This window comes from Schistocerca cancellata, chromosome 3 (assembly GCF_023864275.1).
Source record: "Schistocerca cancellata isolate TAMUIC-IGC-003103 chromosome 3, iqSchCanc2.1, whole genome shotgun sequence".
Classification (NCBI taxonomy): domain Eukaryota; kingdom Metazoa; phylum Arthropoda; class Insecta; order Orthoptera; family Acrididae; genus Schistocerca; species Schistocerca cancellata.
This window is the reverse complement of record NC_064628.1, coordinates 883,384,854-883,412,615: the sequence shown is the minus strand read 5'-3', so window position 1 is coordinate 883,412,615 and position 27,762 is coordinate 883,384,854. Positions and strand designations below refer to the sequence as shown.

General features: G+C 38.2%; 1 protein-coding gene across 1 annotated transcript; it reads left to right on the top strand.

Annotated features, from left to right (window-relative positions):
• Window positions 1-27,762, top strand: LOC126177139 (transmembrane protein 107-like). The gene is made up of 5 exons (XM_049924409.1): window positions 1-122; window positions 18,976-19,123; window positions 19,360-19,427; window positions 19,500-19,600; window positions 27,247-27,762. Exons 2-5 carry the CDS (start codon window positions 19,034-19,036, stop codon window positions 27,405-27,407), a joined length of 420 nt encoding a protein of 139 aa, XP_049780366.1. The 5' UTR covers window positions 1-122; window positions 18,976-19,033; the 3' UTR covers window positions 27,408-27,762.

Sequence of the window (27,762 nt, the reverse complement as noted above, 5' to 3'; positions counted from 1 at the left end):
CGCAATAATTGTTGTCAAGCTGCTACAGCGTTTCCATGGTAACCGTTGCAAACGCTATTATGAGTTGAGCGTGTTCAACTAGAACGTTGCAGATTATAGCACAATAATTAAGAACGTTTCACGTAAGTAATAAATGTATGGCGCTTTAAATTCCAATTTTGTGTACCGATACTGAAGATTCGTTTACTATTGTTAAATGAACTGAGGCATAGACTGTATTCAGTTTTCCAAATAGCAAAAGCTTCGCATCACCACACAACGAAAATTGGGCACTTATGCAGTTTAGCAGGTACGGAAAAAATTTTTCATTCCAAATGTATCTGGCTTGGAGAGCTTTGTGGGTGAATATGTAAAGTTTGTTGGTGATTGTACTTTGTATTTTCATAAAAATAGCGTAGCCCACTTGAGGTTAGGTTGGGAGTTTTTTTTTGGGAATGCGGCCGCGGCAGCGGCCGCCTATGATTTGAAAATACTGATTAGTCAGTGTATTACGCAATGTTGCGTCATCGGCAGCGCCGCGCTTATCGGGCAGGAGATATCGCCGACGGTCAAGGGAAAATGAAAATGGATGTTATATTCGAAATCAGCGCATCAGAATTCACTATATCGACAAAATATTGAAAAATAAAAAAAATTTAAAAAAATTTAAAACAATTTTTTTGATGTAAATAATTGACTGGGGCGAAAATAAATATCGTATTCGTAATCAGCGTATCAAATTTGACTATAATCGATCAAATTTTGAAAAAAAATGAAAAACTTTTTCCGTACCTGCTAAACTGCATAAGTGCCGAAAATTGTTCCGTGGTGGTAAATTTTTTTAGCAGTGGAAAGTTTTTCACTTCCTTGTATGATTTATTGTTGTTACTGTCCCAGCAGGTGTCGTCTCGAAGAACGTCATCGAATTAAGAGTGCTATTTTCTTCAGTATCCGTTTTCAGTTGTGACATAAAAATTGCAGAAATAAATCAAGAGCTTATATGCTATACAAGCAAGCTAACGTTAAACTGACATAAATTCTCTGGCAACGGAACTTCATTAGGATAAACACTCCACAGAGTGGGCCATCACAAGCGACTGTAAGCAAGGGAAACATCAAGCAAAACCATTGCACCCGCACAATTAGTTACAATTTTGTGTTTTCTTCCAGAATCCGCAAAGCATATGAAAAAATAAATGAGTCCTAGAAATAATTTTAGAAATTTATTCAATCATGACGAATTTGCTTTTTATAGCTGAACACTGGCTCAGAGATGACGAATTTATTTACTTTCTCCTCCCAGATTACCAGTACCACACTGTCAATCATATTTGTTCATCAAGGAAAAGGTCGAGAGACAGTGTAGAATGTATTCCCATAGTTAAAAATTCAAACGAATGAATTACGAGAAAAGCATTCAGTTCATTGCCATAGATATTAAGTTAATTAAATTTTTCGTTACATGCACCTATAAATCACCTAATGGTAGCATACCAATTTTTATTTGAAAACTAGACACATTGCTACAGCTGTTCACTTCAAAATATCCCATTGTTTTGATGTGTGGAGACCTAAATATAGACTGCTTAAAAGAATCTTACCTTCACCATGAAATAGTGAATGTGTTAAAATATCATAACATGGAAAACATGAAGCACTACTGAAACTGATGTTTTCATTCATTCATCATGTTCTTTAGATCTCATGAAGAAAGAGAACCTTTAGGGGAGAGGAGTGAGTCAGTGTGAAGATTAAGAAATGACATAGAAATCATAAACTTAATCTGTACACTGTATTAGTAATAAAATGCTACTGTAACTGCTGAATGGTATTCATGACTATCTATCTAAATTTAATCAAGTAAATTAAAAAGAAATCTGCTGTCTCTTTGGTCATACTATAAAGCTGCTGTTATTTTGTTTAATTACGATGATATTTTCAAAGAAAATATTTACTTCTGGGTAAATGTAACATCGGAACATGTTTACTTACTTGTCACACAAATTTACAATAAATGCTGCTACCTCCTATATAACTAACAGAACTTTTCATTCCATGAATCCAGATATTCAAATTATTTTGTAAAAAGAGTGACTAATGACATATGTTTTTAATTTTCTTTTGAATTGGTCATGATTCCAAGTTTCTAGCATGATGTTACATGGGAGCTTATTGAATATCTTACCAGTAAAGTACAAATTCCATTCTCGGCAGTGAACAAGGAGACAAAATTTACATGAAATTACTTTTGTGTATTGTATTCTGACTGAATAAATCACAGTTGAGTTGCAACTGATTTTTTTTATCAACACAAAACCATTAACAAATAAATGTATTGGGAAGTTATTGAAAGAAATCCAAGATCATTAAAAATGCTTCAGTAATGCATATGGTTATCTGCTTTACATAATATTCTTATTGCTCACTTTTGTTGAATAAACACTTTGTTTACTTTGTGTGCACTGTCGCAGAAGATAATTCCATATCACATGAAGTGAGAATTTGCAAAATACAGCAGCATTCTTGTCTTTAAGTAAACACAGTGAGAAATGCTTGTGAGAGTGTAGTATGCTGAACTGAGTTGCTTGCCTTGTTCCTCTGTGTGTTGACTCCATTTTAAGTCATAATCCAACTGAACCTTAAAGAATTTTACACAGTGTGTTTCATTTAATTAATGCCCATTAACACTGACTTCCAATGATAATGAGTCATTACTGCTGGTTCAAAATTGAGCAATATGAGTCTTTGTGAGATTAAGATGTAAGCAGTCAGTTGTGAGCCACTAGTAGGTGTCTTCAGCCATTATCATTCTTGGTAGGGAGGGCACAGCATGTTATCTTGGATGGAGAGTCACTGAACTTCAGGTGTGTCCCAAGGACGTGTGTTGGGATCCTTACTGTTCATGTTGTATACTAATGACATTGCAGACAACATTAATAATAATCACAGACTTTTCTTATCTAAAATGAAATGCTGTCTGAAAGAAGCTGCATAAATATTGTCAGATCTTGATAATATTTCAAAGTGGTGCAAAGATTGGCAACTTGCTATAAATGTCCAGAAATGTAAAACTGTGCACTTACAAAAAAAAAGTAGTATCTTATGACTGAAATATCATTGGACCACAGCTAGAATCTGTCAACTTGTACAAATACTGAGGGTAACACTTTGTAGGGATATTAAATGGAATGAACGCATAGCCTGTGTGGGCGGAAAACAGCTGGCAGACTTTGATTATTGGTAGAATACTGGGGAAATTTAATGTCTGCAAGGCAGATTTCTTACACATCACTTGTGTGACCAATCCTAGAATATTGTTCAAATGTGTGGGGTTCACACCAAGTGGTATTGGTTCAAATGGTTCAAATGGCTCTGAGCACTATGCGACTAAACTTCTGAGGTCATCAGTCGCCTAGAACTTAGAACTAATTAAACCTAACTAACCTAAGGACATCAGACACATCCATGCCCGAGGCAGGATTCGAATCTGCGACCATAGCGGTCGCTCGGCTCCAGGCTGTAACGCCTAGAACCGCACGGCCACTCCGGCCGGCTCAAGTGGTACTAACTGGGGATAATTAACATATGCAGAGAAGGGCAGCACAAATTTTCACAGATTTGTTTATCTGTGGGAGAATGTCACAGAGATGCTGAAGAAACTAAACTGGCAGGCTCTTGAAGATAAACTATTCAGAGAAAAGCTACTTACAAAGTTTCAAGAACTATCTTTAAATGATAATTCTAGGATGTACTACAACCTCCTATGTTTTGCTCCCACAGGGATTTTGAGGACAAGATTAGATTAATTATAGTGCATATGGAGGCATTTAAATAATCATTCTTCCTACACACCGCTCATGAATGTTATGGGAGAAAACCTAATAATTGGTACAATGGGTTGTACCCTCTATTGTACACTTCATAGTGGTTTGCAGAGTATAGGTGTAGGCGCAGATGTAGATAGGTGCAGATGTAGATCTGAGCTGTGTCTGCTGAGGTTTATTTTTGAACCTATGACTAGTATGGTTGTGTCATCAGCAATCATTACATTTTCATTCTCAGGTTAGTTTTGTGCTTGCGACAGTCTGTTAATGAGAGTCTTATTTCTATTATGAAGGTAAAACTCCAACTATGCAAGATATATTCCATTAATGTTATAACTCTTTATTTTTCCAAGTAGTGGCACGCTCTCTCAGGAGACTTGAGATAATACTTACAGTCTGTTTCACATTTGTAGCATTGTTTTCAGCTGAGAAAAAATAAGGTGCATTACTTTCTGAGCAACCCTCATAAATTTTTCCCGGCATTCTTCCTGAATTACCCAGTAAGCACTGTGATTGAGTCATTGTTTATGGTTATGTGATACAACACTTTTTTTTCTATGATATGTACCTAACTGATCAGTATATTTTATTATTAACATGCGGCCATCGTGGTCAGGTAGATAATTGACTAATATAAAGCTCTCAGTTTTCCAGCTGAGTGAGGTCATTGAATTGCACAGTCTCTTTATGAATGTCACTTACATCATCTTATAGTGTAGTGTCATGACATTTTTGTAGTTGTCCATATACAGAGTGAACACTAATAAGACCAACAAACGGCAGGGGTGGATTTCTGAGTGGATATGGAGGAAAAAATGTTCTATGAACATGTGTCCAAAAATGCATCGTTGCTGCAGTAGACAGCACTGACAAATGAAAGTTCCTCTGACCAGGTGCTGTGTGCCCCTTGTGTGTTGCAGGCTGTGTGATTCACACAGCATACTGTAAGCAGCGGAATAGTGCAGTATTCATGTTGAGAACAAGCCAAGGTCATGTTTGTGTCTGGCCAAGCAGGTGGAAACGGTTGAGACGCATTACGGCTATACCAATACAAGTACTCTTACAGACCCCCAACAATTTCAAGTCCTTTTTCGACATTTGTATGATCATGGGTTCTTTCAGAAAGATGAATGTATAGGGAAGTGGTGGACTGAGCGTACACCAGATTTGGAAGACCATGCTGCCTCTCTACTGTTTCCATTTGTTTGGCCATAAACAAACACCATCTTGGCTTGTTCCCAAAATGAATACAAGACCATTCTGCTGCTTACAGTATGCTGCATTAATAACACAGCCTGCAACCCTCAAGGAACGTACACCACGTGGTCAGAAGAACTTTCAATCATCAGCACCATGGCAACAATGCATTTCTGGGTACATGTCCATAGGGCCTCTTTTCTTCCATTTCCAGTCAGGAATCTGTCCCTGCAGTTTTGTCAGTTTTATTAATGTTCACACTGTACTGAAACCGTGGTATGGTATGCTGCCTCTTCCCATCATCATGAGGTGGGTGAGAGTGGGCAGAAGGCTCACACTTGAGCCCGTCAAGTCAGTCAGCCTCCACCTCACATGCCTTGCAGATGTCTTCTGGTTGGGAGCACTTCCATTGTATTATACCCAGTAATGAGTCCAAATCACAACATAGTTGCTATCCACCATCTCTGTTCACGGCATGTGAGGGGGAGTCTGGTTGACCACACTGGGACTCAAAGGTGGCCTCTCTTCACTCCCATCTGCTCTGGAGTGAGCTGAGGGGGAGCCTGCCACACTGCAGCATATATATAAGGACAACCAAGACACCATCTCAGCACTTCTCCAGAGGATGGTGGGAATTACACTCATTGAAACAATGTGCCATTTCACCGAACTCACTCAGCTGGAAACCCAAGACCTGTATATATATATTCAACTTGCCGAGAAAGACAACAAGGTTGCACACCTTGCTGAGAAAGACAACAAGATCGCATCAAACAACTAACTATTCATTATACAGTGCAGGTTGTTGTGTCTAATAAGTCAATAGCTTTTGCACTATGTCCACCAGCCCTCATAGAGAATTTAACTGTGGAAAATAATAAGCAGAAGAAGATTGAATATAAATCTAAGTGTTAGGAAGTTTTTGCTGAAGGTACTTGTCTGAAGTGTAGCTGTACATGGAAATGAAATGTCGATGATAAGCAGTTCAGACAAGAAGCAAAAACATTGAAGCTTTTGGAATGTGATGCTATACAAAAATGCTGAATATTATATGGGTAGATCACATAACTAATGAGAAGCTACTGAACAGAACTGAGGAGAAAAAAAATCTGGGGCACAACTTGACTAAGGGATCGGCAATTAGGACACACTCTTGAGACATCAAGGACTCATCGTTTAATACTTGAGGGAAATGGGTGTATAAGAATTGGAGAGGAAGATCAAGATATGAATACAAAAAGTGTGTTCAAATGGATGTAGATTACAGCAGTTATTTGGAGATGAAGAGGTTTTCATGGGACAGAGTAGTGGGAAGAGCTGCATCAAACCAGTCTTCAGGCTGAAGTCCACAACAACACATTCACACAATTTTTATAAGTATCTATTCAATCTCAAGTGTTGATTGGTGAAGATTTTACAGGAGATGTGTGACAATTTTGTTAATAACAGTATGTTGCTGGTTTGCAGATTAAATATCATAACTGTTTGATATTGAGTATGGCTTGCAGAAACTTTCCAATGCATACCGGTTTACAAAAAACCAATAGGCAACAAAAGCAAAACAGTAACTTTTACCTTGTGCTCCATAAAGCTGAGACTTAGGGTGTCTGTTGTGCTAGTTATTCTGACATTAAAGTAGATAAATTTATGAGTACCATGTTCTGCAGCACTATTATAATGTTGATTTTATAGTCAAGTCATGCACATGCACATGCAAAATGTCTGGAATACATATCTCTTGTAGAAATAAAGACTGCTGGATGCTTAGTGTAAAACTGCAGATTGCATGTTATTTGCATCAAACACTATAACAAGCAGACAAAGTGAATAAAAAATTCAGTTCATCGCTGAACATATTTCTCAAACCTTTTGAAGTGTGCTCCCCCCGATCAGCCTGCAATGGAAGGAAAGAGCTGATAACAACTGGCATTAAAATATGTAAAAAAAAGAGGGATCTGTATATAGAACAGAGGACTAGTGCAACCCAGTTGTGAAATTACATTGCAAGAAATCCTGTAAAGTTCTAACATATGTAATCAGTAAGGTAAAATACATGCATTATACACAAAAAAGGCAGGTCAAACAAGGAATACCAGAGTCCTAAGGCAATGGTATAGGGTAGAATAATCAAAATTTTTCAGTCTGAGGTGTCAGTAGTTTTTATTACAACAACTAAAAAAAACAGGGAACCACAATGAACACTCTACCACTGAAGCCATAGAGCTACCTAATCATGTGCAAATCACGACAAACATAGCACTTCATTTCAAAAGCACAACTCCTAAAGAAATTTTAAAAATCGTAAAATTGCTGAAAAGCTCCCAGTCTTCTGGATATGATGGTGCATCAAGTAGGATTTTAAAATCATGAGCAGATTTAATCAGTCACACATTGTGTTATTTTTGTAACCAGTCAATGAAAATTGAGATATTTCTGGATAGATTAAAACATGTGGCAGTGATGCCAATCCACAAAAGTGGATTAGAAATGTAATACCCAACTATCAGTTCACTTCTCTGCTGCCAGTGCCCTCAAAGGTATTTGAGAGAATAGCGTGTGAGAGGATTTATAGTCACACTACACAAAATGATTTACTGATACCTACACAACATTCATAATGGATTCTTCACAGACAGAGCTATATTACCCTAATAGATGCAATACTAGGTGAACTGAATTTCAGATGGTGTCCACTGGGGATCTTTTGTGACCTTGCTAAGGTATTTGACCATGCACATCATAACTCATTGCTAAAAAAATGTCCACACTATGGCATCAAAGGCAAACCTTTAGCTTGGCTAGAATTTTATTTACACAACATGAAACAAAGAGTTATCTCAGTGGAGGCCAGTGTAACAATAAACTTAAATTGGGGAAATGTAAAATATGGTGACCCTCAGGACTCAGTCCATGTGCTACCGATTTTCTTGATCTATATTATGTTTATGATCCACTAATTACCACTAATTACAAGCAACAACAGAGAAAAAATAGTTTGCTGAGGATACAAGTAATCTGATCAAAGGACCCAACTCCATAATGCAGGATGCAGCCCTGATGCGCACTAAAAAAGTATACAAATGGTTCACAGCAAATAGGTTAATCCCGTATTGTTCAAAAATAATATTATACAGTTTCAAACAACAAATAAAAACTTCAAGTTTCAGAAATGCATACTAACAGTCAGAAAATAAATGAAACCCCACATACAAAATTCCTTGGCAAACAGATGGACAGTCAGTTCAGATGGAAAGAGCAAATTGATGATATGGTCAAGAAACTTACCTCAGCGTGCTTCACACTGAGAGCCATTTCTCACTTTTTGAAAGAGAAATAATGTTGTTACTGAATTTCACATTATTTCCACTCTGTACTCTCTTATGGAATAATATTATGGGCAAATGCTGCAAGAGCTGAAAAAGTTTTCATACTTAAAAAACAGGCAATGAGATTAATATATAGGGTCTCTAACAGAACATCCTGTAGGAGTCTCTTCAAATCTCTCATAATATTTACTATTACAGGTCGATATATATATATACTGATGGTGTTTGTAGTCAACAATATGGAATGTCATTAGGATAAAAATATGTACTTCCATTTATTCTGTAATTTTAGTCATTCACTGAAATTTGTGCCAGTAAACAGCGGGGTATAATATTACATGCAACCAATTGTTCTTAGAAAATAAGTAAAACATGATATATAAAATGCTCATGTAATACCACATTATTTCACTTGATTTGTCCTGTATTACTAGTAAACTATTTGTACAACATGCAATCAGCAGGACCAAATAAAAATCAAATCAATTCAAAATAGTAAAAAAATAATGAAAAGAAATGTGGAAAGCTGTGATTGAGACAGTTGGTAAGAAAGACAAGAGTCGACAACATTCATTAAGAATAAAGATGGCGTTACCTCTGGCCCTAAACAATGATATGAAATAATCAACAATCACTTCATAAACTCTGATGACAAGTTTTATTCTTTTATCAGTCTTCCTGAGGCCTCTCACGTGGTAATGTCCTCAAAATAATTTTTTTTTAATGTGGCAGTATTCATACTCAGATACTTTTAAAGTATAGTAAACACATTAAATACCAGTACAAAAGTACACTGAGATGACAAAAGTTATGGGATACTTTCTAATATTGTCGGACCTCTTTTTGCCCTGTGTTGTACAGCAACTCAACATGGCATGAACCCAACAAGTCGGTGGAAATCCCCAGTATAAATATTGAGCCACATTGCCTCTATAGCTGCCCATAATTGCAAAAGTGTTGTCTGTGCAGGATTGATCTCTCGATTGCTTCCTATAAATGTTCGATGCGATTCATGTGGGGCAATCTGGGTGGCCAAATCATTCGCTTGGACTGCCCAGAATGTTCTTCAGATCAATTGCAAACAATTATGGCCTGGTGACATGGCACATTGTCATCCATAAAAATTCTATCATTGTGTGGGAACACAAAATCCATGAATGGCTGCAAATGGTTTACAAGCAGCTGAACATGGCCATTTCCAGTCAATGATCCATGTAAATGCAGACCAGACCATTTTGGAGCCACCACCAGCTTGCATAGTGCCTCTTTTGACAACTTGGGTCCATGGCTTCATGAGGTCTGTCCCCACCCTATCACCAGTTCATACCAACTGAAATGAGACTCATCCAACCATGCCATGGTTTTCCAGTCATCTAGGGTCCAACCGATATGGTCACGAGTCTAGGTGAGGCGTTGCAGGCAATGCCGTGCTGTTAGCGAAGGTAATCGCTTCAGTCATGTGCTGCCACAGCCCATTAATGCCAAATTTCACTGCGCTGTTCTAACATATACATTCATCGTACATCCCACATTGATTTATGTGGTTATTTCATGCAGTGTTGCTTGTCTGCTAGCAAATTCCACTGCTCTCAGTCATTAAGTGAAGGCCACTGACCTCTGCGTTGTCTGTGATGAGAGGTAATGCCTGAAATTTGGTATTTTCAGCACACTCTTGACACTGTGTATCTCAGAATACTGAATTCCCAAATGATTTCAGTAACATAATGTCCCATGGGTCTAGCTCCAACTATCACTCTGCATTCGAGGTTGTTAATGCCCATCACATGGCCATAATTGCATCAGAAACGTTTTTGCCTGAATCACTTGAATACAAATGATAGCTCCACCAATGCACTGCCCTTTTATATCTGTACATGTATATATGTACATGATACTACTGCCATCTGTATATGTGCATATTGCAATGCCATGACTTTTGTGACCTCAGTGTGTAGCTCTGCAGGAGGAGGAGATAAAACTAAACGTACAGTTATCATGCAACCTTTTTTTCTGCATTTATTATCCTACCTCCCTTATTTTGGATGCATCATGATCAGCTTTGTGATTCAATTGTGCTCTTTTTGGTGTAATCATGTACACAGAATGTTAAAAAAGCATTACCTGTTAAGAAAGGTGGTAGCACAGACCGAAACAAGACAGAAATGTCTAATGAACATGGGCTTAAAATGTACATCTTAAGAGCTATGAGTAGTTGTTCATCTTTACTATTGTGAAACGCATCTTTTCTACTGCAAGCTCTATGCTATTACCACTGCCATACAGAATGCAGTGAACAAGTAAGGACACATTCCTGTGTTATTTTTTTAAGGATACAGCATGCTGTAAACACCTGTTAATGTTGTTACTGTAAATGATGTTAAAAGTTCTGGGTAAGTACAGAGCATACATTATTTGTAATAGAAACAGTTTGTGTTTTCCTAAGTTCATGACATGCTTTCTTATTGGAGCTCCATCTTTGCACTTACCAGCATAATGTAAGCCAATCACTCCACATGGGACTTGACAGACATTATCTTCTGTTATGGTCTGGCAAATGGAAGCAACCATTGAGCCAATTTCCTCACATCCTGATCTTGAAAAATATCTGTAATGCTGGGCACCGTGTGCACAATTATTCAGTCAGCCATCTTTCCAACTGTTAGCAGTTTGCATAGCTGCAATTGTTGTGGCGTAGCAAGACAGCCACGCCACTCAGAAGTAGCCGAAATGCACGCGTTACACACACCGGCTGGCGTGAGGTCTGAAACAGGATACGTAATGAATGCTATAAAGAAAAGTACGTAGCTGCTGTAATACTTAACTTTAATCCATCATTGTGGTACATCGCTCTTGATGATACAAATGAGACACTTTAAATACAAGCACTGTAAGGCTAATGGTGCCTTGCTAGGTCGTAGCCATGGACTTAGCTGAAGGCTATTCTAACTATCTCTCGGCAAATGAGAGAAAGGCTTCGTCAGTGTACTCGCTAGCAAAGTCGTCGTACAACTGGGGAGAGTCCTAGTACGTCTCTCTAGACCTGCCGTGTGGTGGTGCTCGGTCTGCGATTACTGACAGTGGCGACACGCGGGTCCGACATGTACTAATGGACCGTGGCCGATTTAAAGCTACCACCTAGCAAGTGTGGTGTCTGGCGGTGACACCACAGCAATGGCAGATCATAGCAAGCCTTACACAATTCATGCTCCTGTCATGGAGGAGCAAGTAGTGGAATGATTGGAAGAAAATTGTTAAATTAGTGTACACAAAATTTCAGCATCTACTGGAATTAGTCATCTTCCAGTTGGGCAATCTTGCATGAACAGTTATTGTATGCATTTCTTGTACAGCATGTCCAAGTCCTTCGGCCACAAGATCAACCACCTAGAATGCAGTCCTACCAATGACTATTGCAAAGGCCTGATGAAGATTCACCTTTCACCACAAAGCTACTGCTCACAGATGGGTATTGTTTCAGAAGTGAGAAGGGACTGTCAGTTTTCATTATCAATATGTGAGTTGATGCAAATCCACAAGAAGCTGGGCACCAGGACCGATTTTCACTTAATGTATGGTCAGGAATTACTGGCGATAGACTAATAGGACGTTACAGGATTTGCCCAGAAAGTAATGCATTGCATCCACCACAATCCCCCCTTCCTCCCCCCCCCCCCCACCCCAACCTCCACCCCACCCAAGTTTATTGACAGAGTAGGTTCAACAACTTAAAATTCTTGGAAGCATGACCCTTCTGCATCAATACATTTTCACAAGTGTGATTACCATCCATCATAAGCTTTCTGGAACTCCTCAGTGGGATGCTGTTCAGGGAAGCCATTGAAGTAGCTTACATGTTGTCCTCTGATCCACAGTGCTCTCCCTTGAGCCAAGGGAACAAGAAACTGTCTTCTGTTGCCAGATCATGACAGCAGGCTGGCTGTGGCACTGTTGTACATTGATCAAGTTCAGGTGGGCTGGCAACAAAGGCAGTGTGAGCCAGTGCGTTGTTGTGGTGCAGTTTCCATGAAGCATGGAACTCCTTTTGGATGTGGGTGATCCTGTGATTCTGTCTCTGAAGCACTTCCTTGTAGAATTAGCGTTGGTGGTCAGGCTAGGGGGTATGAACTCATGGTGCACTATCCCCTTTGCATTAAAAATAAAAAAAAGTAGTGTAGACTTCACCTGGGACTTGTTCATGTGAGCCTTCTTCTGACACAATAACTGTGTCATGTGCCTTTCCATGCTCTTGACCCCAGGTCATACTGAAAGACCTACGATACATCCCCAGTGATCACATGGTGCAGGAAATTGGGATCATTTTCACAGAGTTTCTTGGGTCCTTCACACATTTCCACTCAATGTTGCTTATGCACTTCGGTCAAATTTCTGGACACAAGTTTAGGAAAAATCTTATGCATGGCCATGTCTTCCAATACAGTCTGATGAATAACCATTTTTGGCAAGTCCAATTATTCTGACTTTATGTGAACACTCTTTCAGTGGTCTGAATTCAGTAACTAGCATACACGACTTGCACAGTCATCTGTTCACGGTGCAGAAAGGCATTCTGCACAGGCCTCGCCAGTTACATCCTCGTGACCTCTAAACACCTTGTGCCACCTGTTCAACCGTCATGAAGGTAATCATTTCTGAAGGTTTTCTTAAGCATTCCAGAAGCTTCCACCTGCATGCTGTTGAGCTGCATGCAAAACTTTATTGCATAGCATTGCGCTAAAGCTTTCACCATCACAAGTTTGAAGCGACCGTTAAGTAGAGGGTCACAGAAGAAGCCACCCTAACCCTCCCAAGAGCACCGTGACAATTGAGCAACCTGCCACTGGAAACATAAGTGTCCCCACACCCTCCCCAATTGGTCCACCGACCTTGCAACATACACCCCCCCCCCCCCCACCAATGTCACAAAAAAATGTGACATATTACTTTCCAGACACTGTGCATGATACCAAACAGGTTAACTGGTGCAAGGTATGGCCATTTCCTATCAAGGGACTTGCATGAGCTAGAGGAAGTACCATTCCAAGTGGTTGCAGATGTGGTTCAAGCATGATGTAGCACCAGCCCATTTTCTCCAAAATGTCCAAGAATACCCCATGCAGACATTTAATAGACAATGATTTGGTCAAGGAAGTCCAGTACATTGGTCAACTCATTTCCCCTATCTCAATCCCCTGGATTTTTGGTTGTGGGGACATGAAATCTTTGGTGTATGCAAGCCCCCTTAATTATGTACAAACACTACAGGAACACATCATCAGTGTGTGCCAGTGCATCCGTGACCAACACGGCATTTTTCAGAGAGTGTGTCAGACATAATCATGTCTTACTATGAATGGACACCATACTGAGCACCTCATTTAGCGATGATTCACAAGTCCAGGTCACATGTAACAGCAAGCGGATTACATCAGAAGCTCTGCTGTTTCATAGTAACAGAATAATATGTTCTCATTTGTTAACTGCAAACTGTAGGTCATTTTCAATAACAAAGAACTAGCAATAGAAGAGATGTGTTTCACAGTAGCAAAGATACACAAGTGCTCACAGCTCTTACTTACACATTTTGATGCCCATATTTAATGGACATTTTTTCTCATTTTTGCCCATGCTGTATCCCTTTTTAATCTTCAGGCACTGCATCTCCCAATGTCACCAATATATACCCATAAAAATAGATCACAGCTCTCTCAGCTTTTGGAGCAGAAGAGAGTGTTCCAAAAATTATGAGTGCTGTGATCTATTTTTACAGTTGCAGAAATTGGTATTGGGCATCCTCAATGTATGTACTGACCAGCCTTTCTGCTTCATTGTCGTTTTGACAGTTTTTAGTTGGATGGTCACCCATTTTTGCACTAATGCAGTGATTTATATAATGATATGGAGTTGTGTGAATGCATTTGCATGAGGAAATAATTGTGTGTCATACGTCAGTAGTCCAAGAGTACTAAATGACATCGAGATTCCAGTCAGTGCAACTCTCATTATTCTGTTTCCTGATGACACAAATGTTGTTGTAATTGATGTAAACTAGGTGCAACAAGAGCTGGTTTGAAATCACAAGTTAACAATAAATCTGTCAAAAATTAATTATATTCATTAAAGAAAAACAAAGTCACATCATGACCCAGAACTCAGAATTCAAAATAAACATACTGAGAGGGTAGTTGTCACCAAATTTTTAAGTGTTTATGCTGACAAAAATTTAGTCTGGATAGCCAAATGTGCTCTGCCTCACTAACCAGGTAAGTTCTGCTTTCTTTGTGTTACATGTAATTGGTATTGCATGTAGAAGGAAGTGTATCAAAGATTAGAGAGAGAGAAGAACAAAGCCATTAGCTATTTAGATATAACTTTAATGAAACAGAATGACATGAACTGTTTCAGCATTTTTAGAAAACCTACAAACTCAGATAAGATTCAAAGAATCATGCCAGCTGATGTGCTTCAATATGGCATACTTTAGTACCATGTCACATAAGATTGTAAGATTACCATTAGATAATGAAAGAGTAGATAGAGAGCTGATGACACAAACTCATTGTTGTTGTCAGTGGCTGTCATGATGGCCTAGTAGATGTCCTGTACAGAAAGATTAATAAACAATGTAGCAAAAACAATTGAGATAGTAGCACTGTAAAACAAACTGACATAAAATGAAAAATTGACATAAAATTTATTCCTCTTACATATGGAGGAAAAGCATCAAACAGAAAATGGCAATTTCAGAAAACTACTGTTAGTCTTGCATTTAATACTGCTCACATATTACAATTGAAACTGAGACATAATATTGAGAAAGGTGTATTCAAAATTTTGTAGATTGGTTTCGATTATATGCCTTTTACATGTAACTATTAATACATCACAAGACATAGAAGGAATAACTTAACCATACTATATACTATATTTCTTGATAGCACATTTGGTATTAATCATCTAGAGAGAATATCACATGAAAATAATAATTGTGCTGCAATATATTATGTACCAAGGGTTAGTAATACAAGGTCACAGATTAGTTTAAGAGCAGCTGCAATCCTTGGCAAGTTTATAATTATGTTGGTTATATCAGTAATGGAAGGGATTTTATGTAGACATCGGGAGATGACATTGTATATGGATGTTAGGGCTGAGCTTTCACATAGACGTTATACATAAAGTTGTCATAAATAAGCACATTTATGCACCACATCTCATAAAAAAGGCAAATAAATGTTAAATAGGTAGATCACAGGTTCAATAAGGGCTACTGTGATTCCATATGATAGAACAGTACATGACATGTCTAAGAAGTGAAGAAAATTCACCTTGACGTTGAGTGGAGTTAGTTACGTGTAGAAGTTGGGTAATGAGATCTCACCTAGATGTCGAATGATGTATTGTCATAAATAAGCTTATATAAACAGCATATTTGTTAACAAAATTATAAAATATTATTTACAATCTCAGGTTGTATTCTGTGTAATTTTTGCCTTTGATTCTTAGTAATTCTGGACGGAGTAAAATTAATCAAGATGATATTGTTAGAAATATACGATGGCACATTGATGATTGTCATCTAGGGAAAACACCTATGAATATAATAATTACATTGTATACAGATATCTGTGAATGATTAGCAACATTAGATTGTGGGTTATTTTACGAGCTTCTGTAATCTAAGTGGTGTGTAATTGTATGTTGATCACAGTAAACAATGGAAGAGAGTTAACCTTGACACTGGGTGACTTGTTTGTACTTAGACATCAGGGAACATGAATCCACCTAGACATCATGTGTGTTGCTATAAATAAGTTCATTTATACATTACATCTTACAAAAAGAGAAAAAAAATTATAAATATATAGTTCACAGGTTCAGTTAAGAGCAGTTGCAATCCTATGTGGCAAATTGTTTGTGGAAGAGATTTCCAGTGGTCATCGGGTGACGAAGTTGCAGATAGTGGGGAATGAACTCTTACCTAAACATCACATGAGATACTGTCGTATACAAGTTCACACATTTGGAGTACATATGGATGTAATAAAATTAGATTACATATGGCATCTTAAGGCATACATAGGATTTTTTGGAAAAGTTTTAGGTTTCTCTTATGTATTTTGATATTAAGAATCACTAAAAAAAATTTTAGAAATATTCTTGGAAAAAGTTTTTCGATAAAGATTGGCATATATTGTAATTCTATATGAAAATTTGTCTCAAGTACTTAGCATAGAAATGTTTTAAAATTATGATGATCTGGGCACTGGCCATATTTCATTAAAGGATGACATTTTTGACATTACTCATCTAGGGTGAATATCAAGTTAACATATTTGTTCTAGCACAGGCATATTTAAGAGTGAGCTGGTAAAACTAGATCATGGGCTCAGTTTAAGAGTGATTGCATCCCCATATGTTGTAATAATTGTACTTTGGTTATATTAAGCATTAGAAGAGTGTTCACCTAGATATCAGCTGATCAGATTGCGCATAGGCGTCAGGTTATTTCACCTACACCTTGAGGGTCTGTTTGAGGTGGGTAAGCTTATGTAAATATCACAGTCGATAACAAAAGCACAAACATTAAATAACTCCATTGTTGGTATATATACCTTGAGTGTATTCTTGATGAAATGTCATATCTGTGCCTGTAGATATCAAGCTATTTCTGGATGTATTAAAACTCAACCTACATATGATACCATTAGTTCTAAATAGAGAGCTTTTAAGTGATTATAGTTATCATTTTTGTGGTATTGTATGAAGAACAATTTAGTAAAGAATTGTTAAGATTTTTTTAAAAATGCTTTAAAAAATTTCTAAAGTGGTATAAAAAGGCATATGTGTAAATTTGTATTTGTATTTGCATTTCTTTATTGGTCCTGTAAATCATGTTTAGGTACATATTTTGCACAAATGATGTAGGACAAGTCAGGTTGGTACAGTATATACAACATCATACACATTGTTATTTTGAAAGGATAAATCATTAAAAATTATTCAATACATGTTGAATATTGATGACAAATTTAATATAATGAAATAAAATGATAGACTTATTAGGAATATTTGAGCAGTTACATTACACTTTTCTGGTACTCTAAAAACTCGGAAACAGAATAGAGGCAGTGGTCAAGCAAGTACCCTTTCAGTTTCACTTTAAACTTATATAAATTTTGCATCTGTTTCAAATAGGATGGCATGTGATTGTACAGCATTATGCCAATATGATACACTCCTCTCTTACAAATGTTTGTACTTACTGTATTGACATGCTTCTGCCTAACGTTTTATGAGTGTTGAACTTGCATTTACAGTCAGTTTTTTATAACTGTAGAATACTAACATGGCCTATATGTTGTGATAATGATTTAGGCATATTTAATGGTAATGAATAGTAGATCCATGCCTTAATCTAATATGAGATGATAATAACGATCTTTACTACCACTGTGCCATCTGACGTACTTACGTATCGCTAAGACTTTTTACACTGGGATCTGTCAGTTGTAAAGTGGTGATAAATGTGAACACTTGTAATTGGAATAGTAATGTGCATACATAGCTGTTATTTTAAAATTGACATGCCGACTTCTAGTATAGCTTGCGATACCGACATGGACAAATATTGTATAGCATTGCTTACTGTACTGAAGAAGATGGTGTAACGATGTAAGCTTGTGGTTATTCAATGTATTGCAAATCTTAGATATGATTATGTGTGTTGTTATGTTAGTTGCTATATCCTAGCATTTTTGGTCCCATCCTTGCAGATTCAAAGACAGAAACAGAAAATTGATAAAACTGGTAATCAATATGAATAAATGATTTTAGCAATCTTCGGACCTGAAAAATGTTTTCAGTATTCGTAGCCAAATTGTTTGAGGCTAACACCCTTCTAACAATTATTTCAACAGTTAAATGTTCTGCTCTTGCTGTGCCTCTATATACAAAAATGTGTAATTAATATAAAAAGGTACAATGGCAGTTTCAAAATTAACTCAGATCTCCATTCTCACAATAAAAAGGGTAAACAAGCGTTTCTTCATAGAGAAAAGAAATAAAAACATGGTCTTCATTTAAGGATGCAATATTAAAAGTTTTAATGACCAAATGCTATTATAGTGTAAATGAATACCTGCATTAAACTTGTAGCAAATATTCATTTACTATCAGCGTACTGTCAATAGTACATTTAATGAACTGCATACTCTGATGTGAATGAACATTTTGAACAAAATCTTTATGTAAATATCAACTAAGTATTCCTTTTAAAACACTTTTTGCATAAATTTTTGTAATTCATCAAAGTGGTATATGCAAATTTGAATATGATATTGTGTATGGTACTATGCAGCCTTGTACTGTGTAGGGTTCTGTACACCCTTGTATTTTTTATGCTATGTAGCCTATTTTCTGACAACACCCTTTCATCTCTGGATGAATAAACTACTACTACTACTACCTGATAGTTTTCAGCTTTCAACTTTACTACTACTACTTGATAGATTTTAGCTTTCAACTTTAATCTCCAATGCTTAAGGAAGTTAAAGAGTTCTTTGAATATGTTTAAGTGAAATTGCAGCCTGTTTCTAGGCAGCCACTTATTAATTGGTTTATTATAGACAATGATGACTCCCTTTTTTCAGGTATTAATGCTAATGAGTGTTCGCTGGCCTGCCAAAGTATTTCATTACGTAAAGCAGAATGGTGTATGTGGCTGACAGCATTGTCCCAGCAAGATTTCTCACACTTACTGGTCATTTGACAAGTACACTTTTAATTTTCTGGGCCAAGGTGAGAAATTTGTGTTGTTGTGAAACCAAATAAATAAAACATATTTTCACTTCGTGAGAACTGAAAGGACAATAGATTATTCTCTGTGTTACATACATGGTGCAGTTTCTGTTTCTGAAAAATCAGTATGTTGTAACTACTATTATTATAATCCCTCTGCCATGCATCATACAGTGGCTTGTGGAGTATTTGTCTAGATGTAGACTATTTTAAGAATTCTTGTGTTCTTATTACAGGATGAAAGCATTAAAGTATGTCTGCCCCCTGACCATACACCAGAAGATTATGAATACAAAAATAAAGAGTAAGTCATCAGTCGTTATGCTAGGTTAAATTAACATTCATATCCATGTCAATTCTGACTCTTAATTTTCAGGTTGACTGTAGGTCTCAGTATTGCCCTAGGTTTGATAGGATTCGAGTTCCTTGGCTTTCTGTTTGGAATAACCATGTTCATGCCAATGGTGGCTATGATTTGTATCCTTTAAATGCTTTCTCAAAACAAAATTTTTGGTGTCAGAGTATATTCTATTGTGTATTCTCTTTGCAAAATATGCAGTGTTTAGTAATTGTCAGTGATATCTCTTAGCAATTTTACAAAATCAGAGTAGAGCACTTCCATGAAATCAAACAATGGAAAATCCAGGATGGAATGTATCAATATTATGAAAAGGAAATCTGCCACTCACCATATAGTGGAGATGCTGAGTTGCAGATAGGCAAATCTCTGGCCCAGGATCTCCACTATATGGTGAGTGACAACTTTCCTTTTCATAATATTGCACTTCCATGAAAAATACATAAAACTGTTGCCAACTACTATTTATAGTTAATGACATTTCCTGTTGCTTTAAAATAAATTACATTGGTTGAATTCCTGGGGTTAGTAGATACAAACATGAAATACCATAGCAGATTAAAACAATTCTCAGTCTTCCAGTAACTCAGTAGTCTTTCTCATAAGAGAAAGGTACTAGTCAAGGGAGGTGAGTAACTATGGCATAGATTACTGCGAAATTAAATTCGTAAGGCAGACAGTGAAATAGGCCTTGATATATATATATATATATATATATATATATATATATATATATATATATATATATATATATATATATATATATAGTTATAATAGAAGGAAACATTCCACGAGGGAAAAATATACCTAAAAACAAAGATGATGTGACTTACCAAATGAAAGTGCTGGCAGGTCGACAGACACACATACGAACACAAACATACACACAAAATTCAAGCTTTCGCAACAAACTGTTGCCTCATCAGGAAAGAGGGAAGGAGAGGGAAAGACGAAAGGATGTGGGTTTTAAGGGAGAGGGTAAGGAGTCATTCCAGTCCCGGGAGCGGAAAGGCTTACCTTAGGGGGAAAAAAGGACGGGTATATACTCGCACACACACACATATCCATCCACACATATACAGACACAAGCAGACATATTTAAAGACCAATATGTCTGCTTGTGTCTGTATATGTGTGGATGGATATGTGTGTGTGTGTGCGAGTGTATACCCGTCCTTTTTTCCCCCTAAGGTAAGTCTTTCCGCTCCCGGGACTGGAATGACTCCTTACCCTCTCCCTTAAAACCCACATCCTTTCGTCTTTCCCTCTCCTTCCCTCTTTCCTGATGAGGCAACAGTTTGTTGCGAAAGCTTGAATTTTGTGTGTATGTTTGTGTTCGTATGTGTGTCTGTCGACCTGCCAGCACTTTCATTTGGTAAGTCACATCATCTTTGTTTTTAGGTATATATGTATATATATAAAAATTGAGATTTGGGGCGGGGCACCAACGGTATACATGGATAGGGCTTTTAGAGCCCAGAAGAGAGCAGTTAGGATAATAGCGAATATTAGTAAACGTCAATCCTGTAGAGAATACTCCATTAAGTATAGTATACTAACAGTGTATTCATTATATGTTCTAAGGACTATACTGTTTGTAAAAGAAAATATGGAGCACAGTATAATAAATAGTGATATCCATAGTTATAATACAAGGAAGAAAGAGGATTATCACATAAAATTCAGAAATAAAATAGCGACCGATCATAATCCATTTTCTGCTGGAAGATTTTTTTACAACAGACTGCCAAAACCATAAAAATGTTAAAAGGAAACATATTTAAAATAAAATTAAAGCAGCTGTTAATTGCTAAATGTTTGTACTCCATCAAGGATTTTTAATGTTTTATGTACTTTATTTCTACTACTAAACTATTATTATTGTTCATGTATGTACTGACTGACTATGTCCACGACTGTAAAAGTTATTATGGACAAATAAACCATTATTATTATTGCAGGATGTGGGTACTGCAATGTTTGTGTGCGTCTGGTTAAGGTTAACCATTTACACGCGCTCATCTGGAGATAGATTGAGTCGAAAGTCGAATGAAGGGTATTGGTTTGAAGGGTAGAGGGGAAAAAGTGTCAAGGCAAGTGCCTCTGCGATAGTTATGTCGGGTAGTAAGAGCAGTAGTGGATGTCTTGCTGATGGTGATAGGCCATGCAAGGATGGGTTATGTTAGAAGAGGGTATCAAGCAATCAGATACCGTGTCATGCCAAGTTTCATCATAAGAGATCAGTCCTAGATGGTGCTGCTGCACAATATACTGCAGTTTGAGCTGCGAGAGCCCCTGCTGTGCTGTCAGTGGTGACTTTGTGTGGGGGAGGGCCCAGGTCGTCCATCAGTGTCCGGTGGGCATGTATCGTAGCCAAGTGGACGGAGATGCATGGTCGCGTATTGGCATCACTCCTCGCTTGTTGGCTGCACTGACAGGCTCAATGAGGGCCGCGGCTGAGTCTTCCCCATGTAGCGGACGATGAAGCCCATGCCCTTGAGTGTCTTGGTCACCCTGGTAGCCCACTTGTCGGAGCAGAGCTGCTCGAAGCAGATGGACTTCAGCATTATTGCTGCGCACTCCGTCTTCTTCTTTGGTGTGTCCTTCTGCCGGTTGCTCCGTCAGGGGAGCAGCGGCTGGCATCTTCTCTTCGCCTGTGGCGTCTGCACAGATGTTGTGTGCCATATGCGAGTGCAGTTGCTGCAGATGGTTGCATGCCTCCTCTGTCTCTGCAGTCAGGGTGCCCTTGAAGGCTGCCCTACCCGCGTCCATGGCGGCTTTGAAGGCTGCAATTGCCTCCTCAGCCGTGGCCACCAGCATGGCACTTATCTCCTGCACTTGCAGCACCTGCTGCACTACCACCGGTGGCTGGTCCCTTGCACCACTCTCACTGGTGCGATATTCCGGCTGCCTGTGGGCAGTGGGAGCAGTCTTCGCTCCTTCTGGCTTCTTCTTCGTTCGGCAGCGCTTGCAGCATTGTCGTCATCGCCTCTCTGTTTGTGCCTTTTTTCCAGCGTAGTCGTCACTGGCGAAAGCCGGGCAGCCATGCCAGTTGCCACGTGGCCCACCACAGCAAGCACGGAGCGGCACTTCTTCTCTTCTTCTGTCACAGGAGCAAGTGTCGTGTGCACCGGCGCACTTTACGCACTGCAGCGAGTTGTGGCAGTATTTAGCCACATGCACTTCAGCTTGGCATCTGAAGCACTTGGCTTAGGGTCCATCCGTAGGGGAAGAGCTTTGGCGGTCACGGGAAAGCCTAAGAGCTTCCTTAACCTGAAGATGTCGCTGTCATCCGTCTCAGTCACCACTATGACGATGTACAGTGGCAGCCTCTTCTTATTCGTCCAATTATGCAGCTTAGTAGTTGTACCCCAGAATCCGGCTCATGACAGTCCTTCCTGGACCGTCTTGTCATCACATAACCAAGGTAGTCCTCTGATCAGGAACTTGGGTTGCTTCTCGCACTGTTTCAGCGCAGTCGTCTTCTCCACAGTAGGTGGATCGACAATGTGGGTGGCCAAGGCGCTCCTCAGTGAGCGGTAGTCGGCCGGACTCACTGCCTGCAGTTGGACGATGGCATCTGAGTCAAAGGACCCTACGCCTACTTCGCTGCAGCAGCTGCCTATAACATCATATATCTCTGTCCAAGACCGTCTACTGCACTGAATGTACAGAGGGGGGACAGGTACATGATGCTCTTCGCGCTTTTGATCCGCATTCCTGCTGGGTTGCAGTGCCGAAGGCTTCTTCTTTATGTCTGTCTTGTCCTTCCATCTGTTTCTGCCCATTCTGTGACGCGAGACACGAGAACACAACAATTTTGCAGTGTCATAAAAATGGCACATAACAATTTGTACTGGAGTCACACCACAGTCAGAGCACAGCTTCACAGCTCTTCTTTTCACTCAGCACAGGTAGCGTGCTTCACCAGTGATGCACGCGCCTCCACTGCTCAGCTGCAACTAGGCCTTGATGTCAGCCAATAGAGCACAGATCTGTGTTCAAGCTCTGCTCCAGCCAAGAGCACCCATACAATCTTATGACATAGGGCAAAAAGGGGTAGAACAGGGGACATGGAGTATTTTTAATATTTTGGAAGACAAATGGTGACTCGTAAGCAGCCATAAAAAAGTTCCAGTACCGGAAGCTGTTAAAGACCTACATAATACCAACCTTCAAATAATTTTCTTGAAAGAAACATACCTGACTACACTATATTTTTTCCTTTCTGTGAGAGCTGTGGGGCAGGGGGAGGGTGGGGTGTGGGGGAGAGGGAACCATTTCCCCCGGGTACGGGTGCCCTTAGCGCCAGCACACTTTTTTTATATATATCACAAACATCCATGACAAAGAGCATATCTTATTCCAAGTCAAGGAGGAAGACTACAAAGAAAAACAGTCACCAGTATTATTCCATCTTTCAGCACCGAAGAAACCAGTGAGGCAAATAGGGTATGACTACTGTAGTTACAATAAAGCCTTGATTATAAATTATTAGGGGAGATGTTTCAATATCTTATCAGAGTTGTTGGTTCATCCAATATTTGTTGTAATTCATAGGCCAGCCACATTTTCCTGGTTCTTTATTACTGGTGGACTTCTCTTTGCTGATCTGCTAATTTTTTGCAAATCTTATGACATAGGGCAAAAAGTTTCAAATGTTGCAATGATAAATGCAGCAATGTCAGCTCTGGCAGCACAAGAAGTACAGATATCTCCTGTATGTGGGATGTAAATGGATTCATGATTTGTGTAGAGAAACTGAAACCTTTCATACAGATGAGAAGCTTGTTTCTTCATTTCCAAGAAACTAATTTCAAAGCTTCTGATGCTTCTGTGCTGAAGGGGTTATAACATCTGTAGGAAAGTAGACATGAGTGGGTGGAGTGTTAAATGAGGAACAGCTGATTTGTCAATGATGAATATTACTGCTTGCTTCATCTCCTCAGCAACATCATATAAGCAGTCGTTGTAGCAGTGCACATGCGTTTTGGGGCAATTATTTGTTCCCTTTCACTGCTGCTACATGAAACATCATAAAATGAGGTTTTCAACTTCATCAGATTGTCTTGCCAACCATTTATCCATTGTGGAGACTTAAATGCATACAACATACTATGTTTTGGATAAAATTGTTGAGAGCCTCACATGAGTAGAAGAACTAAGCCTCCTGAAAAGGGTGCAATCAGTACCCTTTAGCACCACTTCAGAATTATTCTCTGCAAGCAATCATTCAGTACGCTGTAATTGACCAAGGGAAGAGACAAATAAGTTATGACTACTGTAATTATATGAAAAGCCTTGATTTATAAATTATTAGGGGAGATGTTCTAATATCTTATCAGGGTGGGTGGTTCATCCACTATTTGTTGCAATTCATAGGCCAGCCACACTTTCCTGGTTCTTGATTACTATTAGTCTTTCCTTTGTTGATCTGGTCATTTTTAGCAAATTTTATGGCATAGGGCAAAAAGTTTGAAATGTTAAATTATGAGTGACTGAATGTGATTTGGTGGATTTCTGTGCCTAAAAAAGAGAGAGAGTCAATGGGATTTTAACTGACATTGTATTATAAGCTCTTTTTAATTGATGAATATTTAAAAACATTTACATGTGACAGTTTCTGCAAGGGTACTGATAACCTTAGAGCTGAACTACCTCCATTGAAACCAGGGTCATGGTAGACAGTTTAGCGACACTTAGTGAAACTGAGGCAACTGTAATCACTGTCATGGTTCAACACACGCATTATTCCTCATGTTTGGAAATTTCTTGAAATACGAGGCGCATCCAGAAAATACGTTACTCTAATTTTTTTAAAAAACCAAAGACAACATAGTTACATGAAACTTAATTACATGAATATACTTTATTGGCAACAGGTACAGCATTGTTTGAGCTATTTTTCAAGGTAGTCACCAGAAGAATTGAGACACCTGTTATGTTATGGGATCAACTTTTCTATTCCTGTGTCATATAAATCTCTGTTTGTGAATGGAACCAGCAAGTACTGCTGCTTGGTTTACGGGGTCATCACCTGTGACGATCCTGTCTAGGAACTCGTCGCCATCATCATCATGCCACTGCAAAAATGTCAGTGCTTCTCCAAAGCATTTTGTTTTGTGCTTGAGTCTCAGGTTTTTTGGCAGCCTCCTGGCACACAATTTCATGAATGGCAGCTGCTTAGTGACAATTTCATGCAACAGAGATTGCGATATCTGCTGAAAATGGCTGCCAAGCTCCTTAATCATGAAGCAACAGTTCTCTAGGATGCATTACTGCACCATCTCAACCCGGTGATCATTGAGGAGTGACAGTCACCAACTGCTCTCATTATCACTTTGCCAACCTTTGGAAAAAAGCCTACATCAGCGATGAACAGTCCGTTTGCTTGTGATGTTCTGCCTGTATACCTGAGAGAGGTGATATGAATTTCAATGAGCACTATGTTTGTGTATTAAGGAACCTTATCATTGTCCAACCTTCACAGGTGGTGGGAGAATGGACAAGAGCTGCCATTTCATGGCATTGCTGTCATGGTACTGGCACCAGATGGGACCTGTCTGGCTGGCATTTGATTGGATGTCATAGATCTGTTGTGCATGCACAATTTTTCTGGCTAAATACACATACTTTAAAGCAAACAGCGTCAGGAAACTTTATTTCTGGATATACCATTTATTAGCTTTATCAGTATCATGCCTGGATTCTTCCTGAATTGAAAGAACTCTATGTGATCATGTAATTTCTGCAGTACTTGAATTATAAATCATAGCTTTCCTGTAAAACTCATTATTGGTGACAATATCTTGATTTACTATCACTATTATAAAACAAAGCATAACAAGAAATTACCCTTTATCTTTTAACTGAGACGAAAAGAGCTTAAAATCTGCTATGATAACCATTAATGGAGAGTAAGTATGAATATTTCTTGTGATTATTAAATAAAAAAAAATTCACTTTACATGTAACATCAGAACTCCCTGGTAGCTTTCCTTCAAAGACATTCTTCTAAGACTGCTTTCCATCTAATACAAATTAATGGTGATTTGGCACAATCAAGAAGCTACAGCACATGCAATTAGTAAAAAAAATGTGAACTGCTTCTAATGAATTACTTTTGACTCCATTATTGAACAGGTTGAGCAATTGTGGTCAGTTTTCCACAAGGTGAATAAAATCTTCTGTTCTGGCTGTTAAAATACTTTCATTAAAAAGTCACCACTTGTCTGACATCAAAAGAGATGCATTTCCAGGTGATCTGTACAAGAAATTACAAGATTAATGTGGAGTTTTTAATTAGTTCCCATAATTATACAGGAGCCAGAAATTTAAAAAGATTTATCTGGTTTCCTGTCACTTATAGGTGCCATGTGATTCCAGTCAGTTTAATCATAGACAACCATTTTTAGTGCACTTTCAGCTTTATCTAGACATCGAATGCTGGGACTTGGCTGTAAATAATCACTTTGCTGCACCATGATTTTTTTAAAGTCTGTGGTATATGATGTTCTATGGTAGTACACATCTTTAAAAAAAAAAAAAAAAAAAAAAAAAAAAAAAAAAAAAAAAAACACCATTGTAATTGTGTAATATTTTAATTTCTTGTAGAGATCACCTGAAGTTGCATATTTACTGATGCTAAACCAGTAGTGACTTTTTAATAAAAGTATTTTAACAGCAAGTGTAGAAGATTTCATGCACCATGTGTTCTCTGTGTTGTTGATATGTTTTCTACATGCTTAATTCCTTAATAGTGCAGCTATTTCCTGTCATGCCAGTGCTTGTGTGCTGCTGGCCTATTTCATATTTGACGAATGGGACTGCAGAAACTACTGGTGGGTATTTGGAACATGCAGTGCAGTTCCTGCACTTACTGAAGCCACTGTGATATTTACCATGCTAGCTTTCAGGAAACTGTGAGCTCTTGCGACAGACACATGAAACAATTTGAATGGTTCTGTAATAATCCTAATATAAGAATCTATGTTTACTGTTTGTACTTTTTAAAATAAATTGAAATTCAATTCCACTCAATCTCCATTAATCCTTAAAAAGTATCAGTAAGATTGTTGTCTTAGTGACAGTAATTTTTAATTCAAACTAAAACAAGCCCATAATTATCGATAAAGGCTACATCCATTGCTTATATAATGAATGTGCTGTGTGATCACAGATATGTTGTCATGGGAGTAAATTTTTTACCAGTCATAGTAAGAATACAGTTGTTTATTAAGTTAGTTTGTTAGAAATTTATCCATACATAATTTTAAAACAA

Bases quoted from the DNA above. Each gene is read 5' to 3' on its own strand.
- LOC126177139 (XM_049924409.1), top strand. From the start codon at position 19,034: ATGGTGTATGTGGCTGACAGCATTGTCCCAGCAAGATTTCTCACACTT. The intron at 19,428-19,499 runs GTAAGTCATCAG...CTTAATTTTCAG, and splicing joins TATGAATACAAAAATAAAGA to GTTGACTGTAGGTCTCAGTA. The intron at 19,601-27,246 runs GTATCCTTTAAA...TTAATAGTGCAG, and splicing joins GCCAATGGTGGCTATGATTT to CTATTTCCTGTCATGCCAGT.